General features: G+C 39.3%; 1 protein-coding gene across 3 annotated transcripts in view; it reads right to left on the reverse strand.

Moving 5' to 3' along the window:
* The window catches only part of LOC148727027 (proto-oncogene tyrosine-protein kinase receptor Ret-like), an 84674-nt gene that overhangs the window by 37425 nt on the left and 32132 nt on the right, over positions 1–15117 (reverse strand). For all 3 annotated transcript variants that reach the window (XM_088727236.1, XM_088727235.1, XM_088727237.1), the window contains exons 9-13: positions 10436–10747; positions 9636–9956; positions 8291–8602; positions 6822–7133; positions 178–489 (exon numbers count right to left, since the gene is read on the reverse strand). In XM_088727236.1, coding sequence (XP_088583362.1) covers positions 178–489; positions 6822–7133; positions 8291–8602; positions 9636–9956; positions 10436–10747 — 1569 coding nt within the window. The remainder of the gene's footprint in view (positions 1–177; positions 490–6821; positions 7134–8290; positions 8603–9635; positions 9957–10435; positions 10748–15117) is intronic.

The following is a 15117-nucleotide window of genomic DNA, read 5'->3' on the forward strand; positions in this document are numbered from 1 at the left end:
ATCGAAACACTACTCCAATGTCTATTATTCCGCGACAGTTATGAGCTACTCATACTCCATGCGAGAAAAGTTCATTGTAGTACTGTCGAATACGCAATGGGCCCCTTATATTCTGATTGCCTATATTTTCATTCTTGGTAAAGATAACAATAAAGAGTATTCGTATCGTTTCTCTACCTTTAAGTTTGCACACCACACCAGCGTCCTCATTATGCCTACAGTTTTCAACTCCCCATCCTCTGTGATCACACTGTGATATTGATGTCTCATTTCCCACACATTGCACGTCATCCAGCCATATCTGACCAGTTCCTTGTCCAAATGCTGCACCGGCAGGTGCTGATGAGGCTCCATCGTATCCAAGCTCGCCACAAACTACATCAGCGTCTCGTAAGTCCCATGAGTCGTCACAAATGGTTCCCCATCTACCATTGTAAAACACTTCAACACGACCAGAAGATTGCGAATTGGTGAGGCTCACCAATCGAACTGCAGTCGTGATAAGACAGGTTAGACAAAGTTCCCGACAAAACTTGTCGACACACAACTTTTATTCAGCCACTTTTAAGGAAGTATTTAGAAATTTTAATTTCACATTTTAAAATATGAAACTTACTGCATCTCTCTAAAATGCCTCGTCCCTCCAATTATTTTTGTTCAATCACAGAAAAAAAGGTGAAAATGGTATAGAGGGAGAGAGGCATTTTAGAGAGCATCATTGCGGAATTCGATCTCGCATTGTAGGACTTAGCTAAACAACTTATGGTTACAATTGTTCTCGACCAGGTTGGTCTGATGGAAGAGAAAAAAAACTGGATCTGGAGACTTCAAAACGCGTACTACGCAAGGCTGCGCTTAAAGTTGTTTTTGCGTCGATTTACTGCAAACAGTGTCATTTCCATTTCAACTTCTTTCAAACAGCGTCATTTCCATATCCATTCTTTTGTTTTCTAATAGCCACCCTAATCTTTACCCTATCAAGCGTCCAATGAGTAGTAAGCGAACTGCATTTTGTCACATATTCCACTTGAAGAGGAAACGTCTATAAACGCATCAACCATTCAAGAAGCCCTCATTGTTTTGCCCCCGCTAAAGCCCATGAAATAGGTTCCTTTTCTCTCAGTTAACAAAATGAAGCCTGCAAAATATTTTTGGTAAGGGTTTATCAAGAATATTTTAGAGTTTTAAGAGTAGGTCCACGAGAAGACCGAGCTGGGGGCAATAATGCTCAAAGCACCGATTTGGCTCAAACCTGGCCCAAATGCTAAGTATCATGAGTTAACAAATGTGTGAAAATAACAGGACAAAACATTGATTCCCTGGGAGTTATAGGGTCCCATCTTGCAAAAAATTCCATTTCTTGCTTTTTTTGCATAATTGATTAGCTAACTTTCCATTGCTGCTGTCACAAACCGAAAATCCATCTGCAAATTCAACACATTGGATTGTGTTTTGTACCTATCAGAATTCAAGAACATTAAACTCTTTTAACTTTTTTATTTAATTTCTTCCTCCCCCTTAAGTAAAGACGACTTTTTCTGGTTTTTACAAAGTCCAAAAATTAAGATATTTCAAGGCCCAATATCTCCGATGACCAACCACAACTGATCGTTATTCCTATATGAGCCTTGTTGAAATATTGAACGCGGTGAGAGCTCTCGGAAAGATCGATCAAAATTATTTGTATTTCACTGCGTGACACTTATCGACCTACATGATATGTTTTGATGGTAAAAAGTTTATTTCGTACCTTGAAAGCTGATGTAAATCAAAAGGACAATCCGCCATCTTTGATCACATCGTGCCTGCAATATTTTCAGCGGTCAACTTTGACATTCAGTTTCAGCGTCAAATATTGCTTTGTATTTCTCGTCTTTAAAGTTTAAAATGTAACAAAAATTTGCCGCCAAAATATTTGAATTTTCATTTTTTACGCTTGAGTTAGTTGCTGGCATGGTTCATCGAAAAACCAAAAATACCGATAGTTTCTTGGTCTCCTCTCAGCACAAGAAATATAAGTTTTTTACATCTTTTATCCGAGGTTTTCTGCTTACATTTGATATGTAATCTCTTGCTGTCTACTGTCAGATTCTGCTTTTCGTAGAGATGTACCTTAGAAATTGCTCTATCACAAAGGTGCGAATTATTAAGGTAGGGTGAAGAAGGGGAGGGGGTCAAAGAATGTCGCGTTAAGTATCAGACAGAAGTAGAGCCGCTCTTAAAGGTTACAAATAATAACCGACAATCCCCTAATGTTGACATCAAAATAGAGAAAAAATGCTCCTTCGGGCGGAGACGCTTCTACTTTTCTTAGGGATTCAAGTAGGGCAGAGATTAAGTTTCGCCGAACTCCTTTAAGTCTGAAAATTTTAAAATACTTAACACAGTTGGCAAAGCAATTGACTCTGACTGTGGGTCGTCAGTCAGGTGCCCGTTGATAAGAGAAATTGTGTACCAGGAACGTCAGCATGCATTTCAAGATTTTGGGAGCGTCAGACTCAGCGACATTGTCATAAAGTGCGGAGTAAATTTCGTCGAGGGCAAGATTTTGCGACACCGACCCTCACGTATTCACAAGTATCCCAGGCACCCGCCATTATAGTCAAACTAAGTGAAGCGTACCCCTCAAGATTTACATTAGGGATTTGATTACTTGAATATTGAACCCGCTTATCGTTTCAGGAGCGCAATAACGAATTGAACATTTGAACATGGAACCCGCTAACCGTTTCAAGAATGCAATAATGGCTTGGTTATTTGGATATTGAACCCGATAGCCGTATTCGTTTTGAAAAGGTGCGCATCATTGTTCAAATCAGAAGTCCATTTCTGATTGGATTATGCGAACACGTAATTATAGATCGGAACCATTTCAACATGGCGTCAGACATGGCGGGAAAGGAGGGTTCGAGTGTTGTGTAGAACTTCTTGTAAATGTTATAAAGGGAATGTTATCGAGAGCTTTTTTCGCCTATTTACATCTTGACGAACTTGTAGAAATTCTTGTGTGTATTTATGGTCGAAAAAATAGTTTACGGGCGAAGCCATCGCAAGACTTTTTTATTTCGTAAATATTTGCGATCGACTGTTTTCGCAGTGTTTTTACAGTGCAGTTTGTTCATTTTCAGGATTGCTCGTCAAACAGAACAATCTTATTGAACTTTAGAGGGTTAAAAGAAGTATGTACTGTCAACAGTGATGAAAATGATAGAGTCTCGTTACTCGAACGCGTTTTTCAAACACGTCTACAGACATTCTCCGACTCCTTGGCACACACTATTGTATCACTGCAGCGGTATGATCCAGAGTGGGACGACCTTGTTGATATCGACATCGCTCAAATCAAATAGCGCGATAAAACAAAATGGACTTCTGATTTGAACAATGATCTGCGCCTTTTCGAAACGTATACGGTTATCGGGCTTAATACTCAAATAATCAATCCATTATTGCATTCATGAAACGGCTAGCGGGTTCAATAATCAAATGATCAATTCATTATTGCATTCTTGAAACGACTGGCGGGTTAAATATCCAAATGATCAATTCATTAATGTGATGTTGAGGGGTACCCTTCCCTTAGTTTGAGGTAAGGGAAGAAATGAAATTAAAAAGGTAAAACAGTTCGATGTTCTTAAAGATATAGAACACAACCTAGTTTATCGAATTTGCAAATGGCTTTTCGATTTATCTCAGCAGCAATACAGGAGTACGTATCTTTAACGGTACCTCGACCGATGTATCGGTCGATATATAGGTCGAAAGTCGGTCGATACTCGACCGATACGTCGGGCGATAGTTGGCCGCCACTCGGTCTAGACTCAGTCGATAGTCCAATATCCACCGATTATCGACCGATCATCGACCGAGTTGCGACCTACTAGCAGCCAAGTGTCGACCGGGTGTCGGCCGATACATCGGTCGAGTATCGACCGACTTTCGACCGATATATCGACCGATCTATGGGTCGGGGTACCTTAAAAGACACATGATCCTCAATGCAAAGTTAGTTACTGAATTAATTATGGAAAAAAAAAGAGGAAATGTGGGTTTCCCAGGGGGACCCTATATCTCCCTGTATCTCTAAATCTATAATCCTAAATCCCTAAACCCTATATCTCTAAATATTTTGACCTATTATTTTCACACATTTGTTAACTCATTATGCTTAGCATTTGTGCCAAGTTTGCACCAAATCGGTGATTAGACCATCTTCGCCCCTGCTCGGTTCTGCCCGGTTTTCTTGTGGACACGCTCTTAAATTACGTAGTAAAATCAAGAATGTGTTATCTTTGAGACAAATATCTGTGATGGAGTGATTATAACTATTTGTCCCTGATGGTGGAACAGTGATTAGCTAGACACTAATGCAGTTTATTTTCTTTGGTAATTATTGGCATAACAGAAACTAACCAACCAATATTTTCTACATATTTCCTTTCATGTATAGTTTTTATTACAATTTAGTCAGTCATTATCATTTAGTTTCAATATTAAATATTAGTAACGTAGGCCTTCACAGATGAAGGGCCACACCTTTTATGTGGATATACTGTGAATGAACCGTTGTTATTATTATTATTATTATTATTATTATTATTATTAAATAGCACTTTGAAGGCTACCAGCTGACGAGCTGACGAGCTGACAAGCCCCTGAACTATCTTTAAAGGTATTTTAGAAGTCTTCTTCTCGGAACTTTAAGGCAGTACATATGGCGTTCGGAAAAACTTTCTAACTCCGTAACTTTTCTCTTTTTCCGCCTATGAAGTCGACGGTCGATATTTCCCCATTGAAATTGAATTCTCTGGTCACCGACCACTCTGACTCCAAATCAGACATGACGTTCGGATGAACGATCACAAGCTTATAATCTTAACTCGTCCTACCATAAGACGCTCACACTGCAGGCTACTGTGTAGCGGGGGTGGGCGAACGAGTGCTCGGTAATTTTTTTTAAGCGAAAAATGGCCGCCATCCTAGCTTTTAATGGCCGCGGAGGGCTGGGGAGAGAAAGTAATTTTTACCATGGGGGTGAGTGTCAGTCAAAAATAAGGAGAAGGGCGGGTGGGGGAGTAAATATTTCGCTTTTGCTCCGCCCCCTACCCTACCGTCCACTCTGATTCCAAATCAGATATGAAGTTCGGATAAACGATCACGAGTTTATAATCTTAACTCGCCCTAAAATAAGACGCCTACACTGCAGGCTACTGTGTGATTAGAATATTCTCATATCGGCGCTATCTTCAGACCTACCAATGACTCTTCGTTCTTTAATTTGGAACATCTCAAGGTGTGATAAGCTAGACATGGTTGCAACCAAAGAATATTCTCCTAATGGGCGACTTCGATTCTGACTTTTTACAAAGACAATCCAACAAATAAACTTAATTGTTGGCGAGCAGCATTAATATCTATCATCAAAGTGACTCGTGTAGTGCAGCAAGAGATCAGCGTTTTTGGGTTCCAGATATGGTTACGTCTTAATTTCGAGTTGTTAAGTAGTTTAGTACCAAGGAGTGTAAGCATGCCATTTACAGATGAGTAGCAAGGGGCAAGGGTCTAAATTACGTCTTATTAATAATTGCTATACATAATACCATCAACGGCTATCACTCAGAACTTTATGATGGTAAATAGGCCGTCCTGGCCGATTTTGACAAGAGCGTCAGCTCTTTGTCAATGCGTTATTGAACGTTGTAGATCGTGAGAGGGAAGGTTCATATGCTAATGTTCTGGCACCGGTAGTAATTAATATACCGCTAGTATAAAACTATTATTTTGCAGTAAGCATGCTATCAATGAATGCACGCCAAAACAAAACGCAAAATGTAAATTCCTCTCGAAGCGTCCGTTGATTCTTGGAAGAACTAGGTGCCAAATTTTAATTGCTTTTCATAGGTTTTGAAGTTTCAAGCTTTGCCATAATGAGGAGAAAGTCCAAAAGAAGAGATTTTTCAAAAGAAAGCCCAGGAAAAGTACAGCAACTTTTTTCACTTACATACCAATATAGTGCAAAACTGTTGTTTTCTCTTCATAAACTGTGAAAAGCTTAGATGTATTAAAACCGTGTCGCTAAAGCTAAGTTACAATGTGAATATCCCACGATTCATAAGTGTTTTCTTAGTTTACCAATAAGCCCTAAGCCTTCAGAGATACTTCCAGTTTACTTTTTGCCATAGCCTAGTACTAACCCAAGTGATCAACATATTTCAAGCTACATGCGCCTACTAAGTGCATACGACATATCCTTTAGCAATGTTCATTCCCAAAATCAATCATCTGAACAAAATATAGGCCTGTTGTTAAAGGCTTTAGTCAAATGCTTAAAAGAAACAGGAAATAGCCTCCCCTAGTATCTTTGGTGAGAATAAGATCGCGGCATGGAAAGTTTAATTGTAATAGTTAGTTCTTATTAACCGAGCGGGAGGTCTGTATGGGAAAATCTTGACTGAGATCGCCAGTACAGACCTCACTGCGTTCGGTCTGTACCAGCGACCGAGGTCAAGATTCTCCCATACAGACCGACCTAGCTCGATTAATAAGATGTTTATTATGGCTGCGTCTTATATGCCAATCTTTTTATATTCTTTGTTCCTTTTTTTTCTCGACCGGTTCAGATGCCGGTCTAAATGGTAAAATCTAGACCGCTTTCAATATTGATTTCAGCCAATCAAATTCGTGAATTAGGTAGTTCCCAGTCCTTGTGAGACACAGCCATATAATAATGTTGAATAACAAAGGCCTTCTCATATTCTGATTAGCTGTAATATCATGCTTAGCTGTTATGGTAATATAAAGGGCTGGTACTGTTACTCTACCTTTGGGTCGGCACACCACACCAGCGTCCTCATTATGCCTACAGCTTTCAACTCCCCATCCTCTGTAATCACACTGTGATATTGATGTCTCATTTCCCACACATTGCACGTCATCCAGCCATATCTGACCAGTTCCTCGTCCAAATGCTGCACCGCCAGGTGCTGATGAGGCTCCATCGTATCCAAGCTCGCCACAAACTACATCAGCGTCTCGTAAGTCCCATGAGTTGTCACAAATGGTTCCCCATCTACCATTGTAAAGCACTTCAACACGACCAAAAGATTGCGAATTGGTGAGGCTCACCAATCGAACTGCAATCGTGATAATAAAGGTTAGACAAAGTTCCCGACAAAACTTGTCGACACACAACTTTTATTCAGCCACCTTTAAGGAAGTATTTAGAAATTTTAATTTCATATTTTAAAATATGAAACTTACTGCATCTCTCTAAAATGCCTCGTCCCTCCAATTATTTTTGTTCAATCACAGAAAAAAAAGGTGAAAATGGTATAGAGGGAGAGAGGCATTTTAGAGAGCATCGTTGCGGAATTCAATCTCACATTGTAGGACTTAGCTAAACAACTTATGGTTACAATTGTTCTCGACCAGGTAGGTCTGATGGAATAGCAAAAAAACTGGATCCGGAGACTTCAAAACGCGTACTACGCAAGGCTGCGCTTAAACTTGTTTTCGCGTCGATTTACTGCAAACAGTGTCATTTCCATTTCAATTTCTTTCAAACAGCGTCATTTCCATTTCCATTCTTTTGACTTCAAAACGCGTACTACGCAAGGCTGCGCTTAAACTTGTTTTCGCGTCGATTTACTGTAAACAGTGTCATTTCCATTTCAATTTCTTTCAAACAGCGTCATTTCCATTTCCATTCTTTTGTTTTCTAACAGCCACCCTAAACTTTACCCTATCAAGCGTCCAATTAGTAGTAAGCGAACTGCATTTTGTAACATATTCCATTTGAAGAACTAGTATCACTGTGAATATATACATGGTGAACGTTCGTCGAATGAAATGTTTTGATGCTGAGCAAAAAGGTAACATAAACTTCGTAATTTTTATTACATTTGACCAGATCGTTCAATTGACTGCAAAGAGAATAGGAACTAAACAACACTGGAAATCTTATTTTAGAGAAGGTGCAATAAACACTTTGGTTTACTCTAATTCGTACTGTTAGCATCATGACAGTTGAAATACTTAAAAGATGAGAGAAAAAAGTAAACTTTGTTTATTGTAAATTATGTCAACTGTAGGGGTATCGTCACCTTACCTGCAGATCGAAACACTACTCCAATGTCTATTATTCCGCGACAGTTATGAGCTACTCATACTCCATGCGAGAAAAGTTCATTGTAGTACTGTCGAATACGCAATGGGCCCCTTATATTCTGATTGCCTATATTTTCATTCTTGGTAAAGATAACAATAAAGAGTATTCGTATCGTTTCTCTACCTTTAAGTTTGCACACCACACCAGCGTCCTCATTATGCCTACAGTTTTCAACTCCCCATCCTCTGTGATCACACTGTGATATTGATGTCTCATTTCCCACACATTGCACGTCATCCAGCCATATCGGACCAGTTCCTTGTCCAAATGCTGCACCGCCAGGTGCTGATGAGGCTCCATCGTATCCAAGCTCGCCACAAACTACATCAGCGTCTCGTAAGTCCCATGAGTTGTCACAAATGGTTCCCCATGTACCATGGTAAAGCACTTCAACACGACCAAAAGATTGCGAATTGGTGAGGCTCACCAATCGAACTGCAGTCGTGATAAGACAGGTTAGACAAAGTTCCCGACAAAACTTGTCGACACACAACTTTTATTCAGCCACTTTTAAGGAAGTATTTAGAAATTTTAATTTCATGTTTTAAAATATGAAACTTACTGCATCTCTCTAAAATGCCTCGTCCCTCCAATTATTTTTGTTCAATCACAGAAAAAAAAGGTGAAAATGGTATAGAGGGAGAGAGGCATTTTAGAGAGCATCATTGCGGAATTCAATCTCACATTGTAGGACTTAGCTAAACAACTTATGGTTACGATTGTTCTTGACCAGGTTGGTCTGATGGAATAAAAAAAAACTGGATCCGGAGACTTCAAAACGCGTACTACGCAAGGCTGCGCTTAAACTTGTTTTCGCGTCGATTTACTGTAAACAGTGTCATTTCCATTTCAATTTTTTTCAAACAGCGTCATTTCCATTTCCATTCTTTTGTTTTCTAATAGCCACCCTAAACTTTACCCTATCAAGCGTCCAATTAGTAGTAAGCGAACTGCATTTTGTCACATATTCCACTTGAAGAACTAGTATCACTGTGAATATATACATGGTGAACGTTCGTCGAATGAAATGTTTTGATGCTGAGCAAAAAGGTAACATAAACTTCGTAATTTTTATTACATTTGACCAGATCGTCCAATTGACTGCAAAGAGAATAAGAACTAAACAACACTGGAAATCTTATTTTAGAGAAGGTGCAATAAACACTTTGGTTTACTCTAATTCGTACTGTTAGCATCTTGACGTTTGAAATACTTAAAAGATGAGAGAAAGAAGTAAACTTTGTTTATTGTAAATTATGTCAACTGTAGGGGTATCGTCACCTTACCTGCAGATCGAAACACTACTCCAATGTCTATTATTCCCCGACAGTTATGAGCTACTCATACTCCATGCGAGAAAAGTTAATTGTAGTACTGTCGAATACACAATGGCCCCCTTATATACTGATTGCCTATATTTTCATTCTTTTAAAGATAACAATAAAGAGTATTCATATCGTTACTCTACCTTTACGTTTGCACACCACACCAGCGTCCTCATTATGCCCACAATTTTCAACTCCCCATCCTCTGTGATCACACTGTGATATTGATGTCTCATTTCCCACACATTGCACGCTATCCAGCCATATCTGACCAGTTCCTCGTCCAAATGCTGCATTACCAGGTGCTGATGAGGCCCCATCGTATCCAAGCTGGCGACAAACTACATCACCATCCTGTAAGTCCCAATAGTCGTCACAGATGGTTCCCCATGTACCATTGTACGACACTTCAACACGACCAGAAGACAGCGAGTTCGTGAGGCTCACCAAACGAACTAGTATCACTGTGAATATATACATGGTGAACGTTCGTCGAATGAAATGTTTTGATGCTGAGCAAAAAGGTAACATAAACTTCGTAATTTTTATTACATTTGACCAGATTGTTCAATTGACTGCAAAGAGAATAGGAACTAAACAACACTGGAAATCTTATTTTAGAGAAGGTGCAATAAACACTTTGGTTTACTCTAATTCGTACTGTTAGCATCATGACGTTTGAAATACTTTAAAGATGAGAGAAAAAAGTAAACTTTGTTTATTGTAAATTATGTCAACTGTAGGGGTATCGTCACCTTACCTGCAGATCGAAACACTACTCCAATGTCTATTATTCCGCGACAGTTATGAGCTACTCATACTCCATGCGAGAAAAGTTCATTGTAGTACTGTCGAATACGCAATGGGCCCCTTATATTCTGATTGCCTATATTTTCATTCTTGGTAAAGATAACAATAAAGAGTATTCGTATCGTTTCTCTACCTTTAAGTTTGCACACCACACCAGCGTCCTCATTATGCCTACAGTTTTCAACTCCCCATCCTCTGTGATCACACTGTGATATTGATGTCTCATTTCCCACACATTGCACGTCATCCAGCCATATCTGACCAGTTCCTTGTCCAAATGCTGCACCGGCAGGTGCTGATGAGGCTCCATCGTATCCAAGCTCGCCACAAACTACATCAGCGTCTCGTAAGTCCCATGAGTCGTCACAAATGGTTCCCCATCTACCATTGTAAAACACTTCAACACGACCAGAAGATTGCGAATTGGTGAGGCTCACCAATCGAACTGCAGTCGTGATAAGACAGGTTAGACAAAGTTCCCGACAAAACTTGTCGACACACAACTTTTATTCAGCCACTTTTAAGGAAGTATTTAGAAATTTTAATTTCACATTTTAAAATATGAAACTTACTGCATCTCTCTAAAATGCCTCGTCCCTCCAATTATTTTTGTTCAATCACAGAAAAAAAGGTGAAAATGGTATAGAGGGAGAGAGGCATTTTAGAGAGCATCATTGCGGAATTCGATCTCGCATTGTAGGACTTAGCTAAACAACTTATGGTTACAATTGTTCTCGACCAGGTTGGTCTGATGGAAGAGAAAAAAAACTGGATCTGGAGACTTCAAAACGCGTACTACGCAAGGCTGCGCTTAAAGTTGTTTTTGCGTCGATTTACTGCAAACAGTGTCATTTCCATTTCAACTTCTTTCAAACAGCGTCATTTCCATATCCATTCTTTTGTTTTCTAATAGCCACCCTAATCTTTACCCTATCAAGCGTCCAATGAGTAGTAAGCGAACTGCATTTTGTCACATATTCCACTTGAAGAGGAAACGTCTATAAACGCATCAACCATTCAAGAAGCCCTCATTGTTTTGCCCCCGCTAAAGCCCATGAAATAGGTTCCTTTTCTCTCAGTTAACAAAATGAAGCCTGCAAAATATTTTTGGTAAGGGTTTATCAAGAATATTTTAGAGTTTTAAGAGTAGGTCCACGAGAAGACCGAGCTGGGGGCAATAATGCTCAAAGCACCGATTTGGCTCAAACCTGGCCCAAATGCTAAGTATCATGAGTTAACAAATGTGTGAAAATAACAGGACAAAACATTGATTCCCTGGGAGTTATAGGGTCCCATCTTGCAAAAAATTCCATTTCTTGCTTTTTTTGCATAATTGATTAGCTAACTTTCCATTGCTGCTGTCACAAACCGAAAATCCATCTGCAAATTCAACACATTGGATTGTGTTTTGTACCTATCAGAATTCAAGAACATTAAACTCTTTTAACTTTTTTATTTAATTTCTTCCTCCCCCTTAAGTAAAGACGACTTTTTCTGGTTTTTACAAAGTCCAAAAATTAAGATATTTCAAGGCCCAATATCTCCGATGACCAACCACAACTGATCGTTATTCCTATATGAGCCTTGTTGAAATATTGAACGCGGTGAGAGCTCTCGGAAAGATCGATCAAAATTATTTGTATTTCACTGCGTGACACTTATCGACCTACATGATATGTTTTGATGGTAAAAAGTTTATTTCGTACCTTGAAAGCTGATGTAAATCAAAAGGACAATCCGCCATCTTTGATCACATCGTGCCTGCAATATTTTCAGCGGTCAACTTTGACATTCAGTTTCAGCGTCAAATATTGCTTTGTATTTCTCGTCTTTAAAGTTTAAAATGTAACAAAAATTTGCCGCCAAAATATTTGAATTTTCATTTTTTACGCTTGAGTTAGTTGCTGGCATGGTTCATCGAAAAACCAAAAATACCGATAGTTTCTTGGTCTCCTCTCAGCACAAGAAATATAAGTTTTTTACATCTTTTATCCGAGGTTTTCTGCTTACATTTGATATGTAATCTCTTGCTGTCTACTGTCAGATTCTGCTTTTCGTAGAGATGTACCTTAGAAATTGCTCTATCACAAAGGTGCGAATTATTAAGGTAGGGTGAAGAAGGGGAGGGGGTCAAAGAATGTCGCGTTAAGTATCAGACAGAAGTAGAGCCGCTCTTAAAGGTTACAAATAATAACCGACAATCCCCTAATGTTGACATCAAAATAGAGAAAAAATGCTCCTTCGGGCGGAGACGCTTCTACTTTTCTTAGGGATTCAAGTAGGGCAGAGATTAAGTTTCGCCGAACTCCTTTAAGTCTGAAAATTTTAAAATACTTAACACAGTTGGCAAAGCAATTGACTCTGACTGTGGGTCGTCAGTCAGGTGCCCGTTGATAAGAGAAATTGTGTACCAGGAACGTCAGCATGCATTTCAAGATTTTGGGAGCGTCAGACTCAGCGACATTGTCATAAAGTGCGGAGTAAATTTCGTCGAGGGCAAGATTTTGCGACACCGACCCTCACGTATTCACAAGTATCCCAGGCACCCGCCATTATAGTCAAACTAAGTGAAGCGTACCCCTCAAGATTTACATTAGGGATTTGATTACTTGAATATTGAACCCGCTTATCGTTTCAGGAGCGCAATAACGAATTGAACATTTGAACATGGAACCCGCTAACCGTTTCAAGAATGCAATAATGGCTTGGTTATTTGGATATTGAACCCGATAGCCGTATTCGTTTTGAAAAGGTGCGCATCATTGTTCAAATCAGAAGTCCATTTCTGATTGGATTATGCGAACACGTAATTATAGATCGGAACCATTTCAACATGGCGTCAGACATGGCGGGAAAGGAGGGTTCGAGTGTTGTGTAGAACTTCTTGTAAATGTTATAAAGGGAATGTTATCGAGAGCTTTTTTCGCCTATTTACATCTTGACGAACTTGTAGAAATTCTTGTGTGTATTTATGGTCGAAAAAATAGTTTACGGGCGAAGCCATCGCAAGACTTTTTTATTTCGTAAATATTTGCGATCGACTGTTTTCGCAGTGTTTTTACAGTGCAGTTTGTTCATTTTCAGGATTGCTCGTCAAACAGAACAATCTTATTGAACTTTAGAGGGTTAAAAGAAGTATGTACTGTCAACAGTGATGAAAATGATAGAGTCTCGTTACTCGAACGCGTTTTTCAAACACGTCTACAGACATTCTCCGACTCCTTGGCACACACTATTGTATCACTGCAGCGGTATGATCCAGAGTGGGACGACCTTGTTGATATCGACATCGCTCAAATCAAATAGCGCGATAAAACAAAATGGACTTCTGATTTGAACAATGATCTGCGCCTTTTCGAAACGTATACGGTTATCGGGCTTAATACTCAAATAATCAATCCATTATTGCATTCATGAAACGGCTAGCGGGTTCAATAATCAAATGATCAATTCATTATTGCATTCTTGAAACGACTGGCGGGTTAAATATCCAAATGATCAATTCATTAATGTGATGTTGAGGGGTACCCTTCCCTTAGTTTGAGGTAAGGGAAGAAATGAAATTAAAAAGGTAAAACAGTTCGATGTTCTTAAAGATATAGAACACAACCTAGTTTATCGAATTTGCAAATGGCTTTTCGATTTATCTCAGCAGCAATACAGGAGTACGTATCTTTAACGGTACCTCGACCGATGTATCGGTCGATATATAGGTCGAAAGTCGGTCGATACTCGACCGATACGTCGGGCGATAGTTGGCCGCCACTCGGTCTAGACTCAGTCGATAGTCCAATATCCACCGATTATCGACCGATCATCGACCGAGTTGCGACCTACTAGCAGCCAAGTGTCGACCGGGTGTCGGCCGATACATCGGTCGAGTATCGACCGACTTTCGACCGATATATCGACCGATCTATGGGTCGGGGTACCTTAAAAGACACATGATCCTCAATGCAAAGTTAGTTACTGAATTAATTATGGAAAAAAAAAGAGGAAATGTGGGTTTCCCAGGGGGACCCTATATCTCCCTGTATCTCTAAATCTATAATCCTAAATCCCTAAACCCTATATCTCTAAATATTTTGACCTATTATTTTCACACATTTGTTAACTCATTATGCTTAGCATTTGTGCCAAGTTTGCACCAAATCGGTGATTAGACCATCTTCGCCCCTGCTCGGTTCTGCCCGGTTTTCTTGTGGACACGCTCTTAAATTACGTAGTAAAATCAAGAATGTGTTATCTTTGAGACAAATATCTGTGATGGAGTGATTATAACTATTTGTCCCTGATGGTGGAACAGTGATTAGCTAGACACTAATGCAGTTTATTTTCTTTGGTAATTATTGGCATAACAGAAACTAACCAACCAATATTTTCTACATATTTCCTTTCATGTATAGTTTTTATTACAATTTAGTCAGTCATTATCATTTAGTTTCAATATTAAATATTAGTAACGTAGGCCTTCACAGATGAAGGGCCACACCTTTTATGTGGATATACTGTGAATGAACCGTTGTTATTATTATTATTATTATTATTATTATTATTATTAAATAGCACTTTGAAGGCTACCAGCTGACGAGCTGACGAGCTGACAAGCCCCTGAACTATCTTTAAAGGTATTTTAGAAGTCTTCTTCTCGGAACTTTAAGGCAGTACATATGGCGTTCGGAAAAACTTTCTAACTCCGTAACTTTTCTCTTTTTCCGCCTATGAAGTCGACGGTCGATATTTCCCCATTGAAATTGAATTCTCTGGTCACCGACCACTCTGACTCCAAATCAGACATGACGTTCGGATGAACGA

Source organism: Stylophora pistillata, chromosome 7, assembly GCF_964205215.1.
Source record: "Stylophora pistillata chromosome 7, jaStyPist1.2, whole genome shotgun sequence".
In the NCBI taxonomy this organism is placed as follows: domain Eukaryota; kingdom Metazoa; phylum Cnidaria; class Anthozoa; order Scleractinia; family Pocilloporidae; genus Stylophora; species Stylophora pistillata.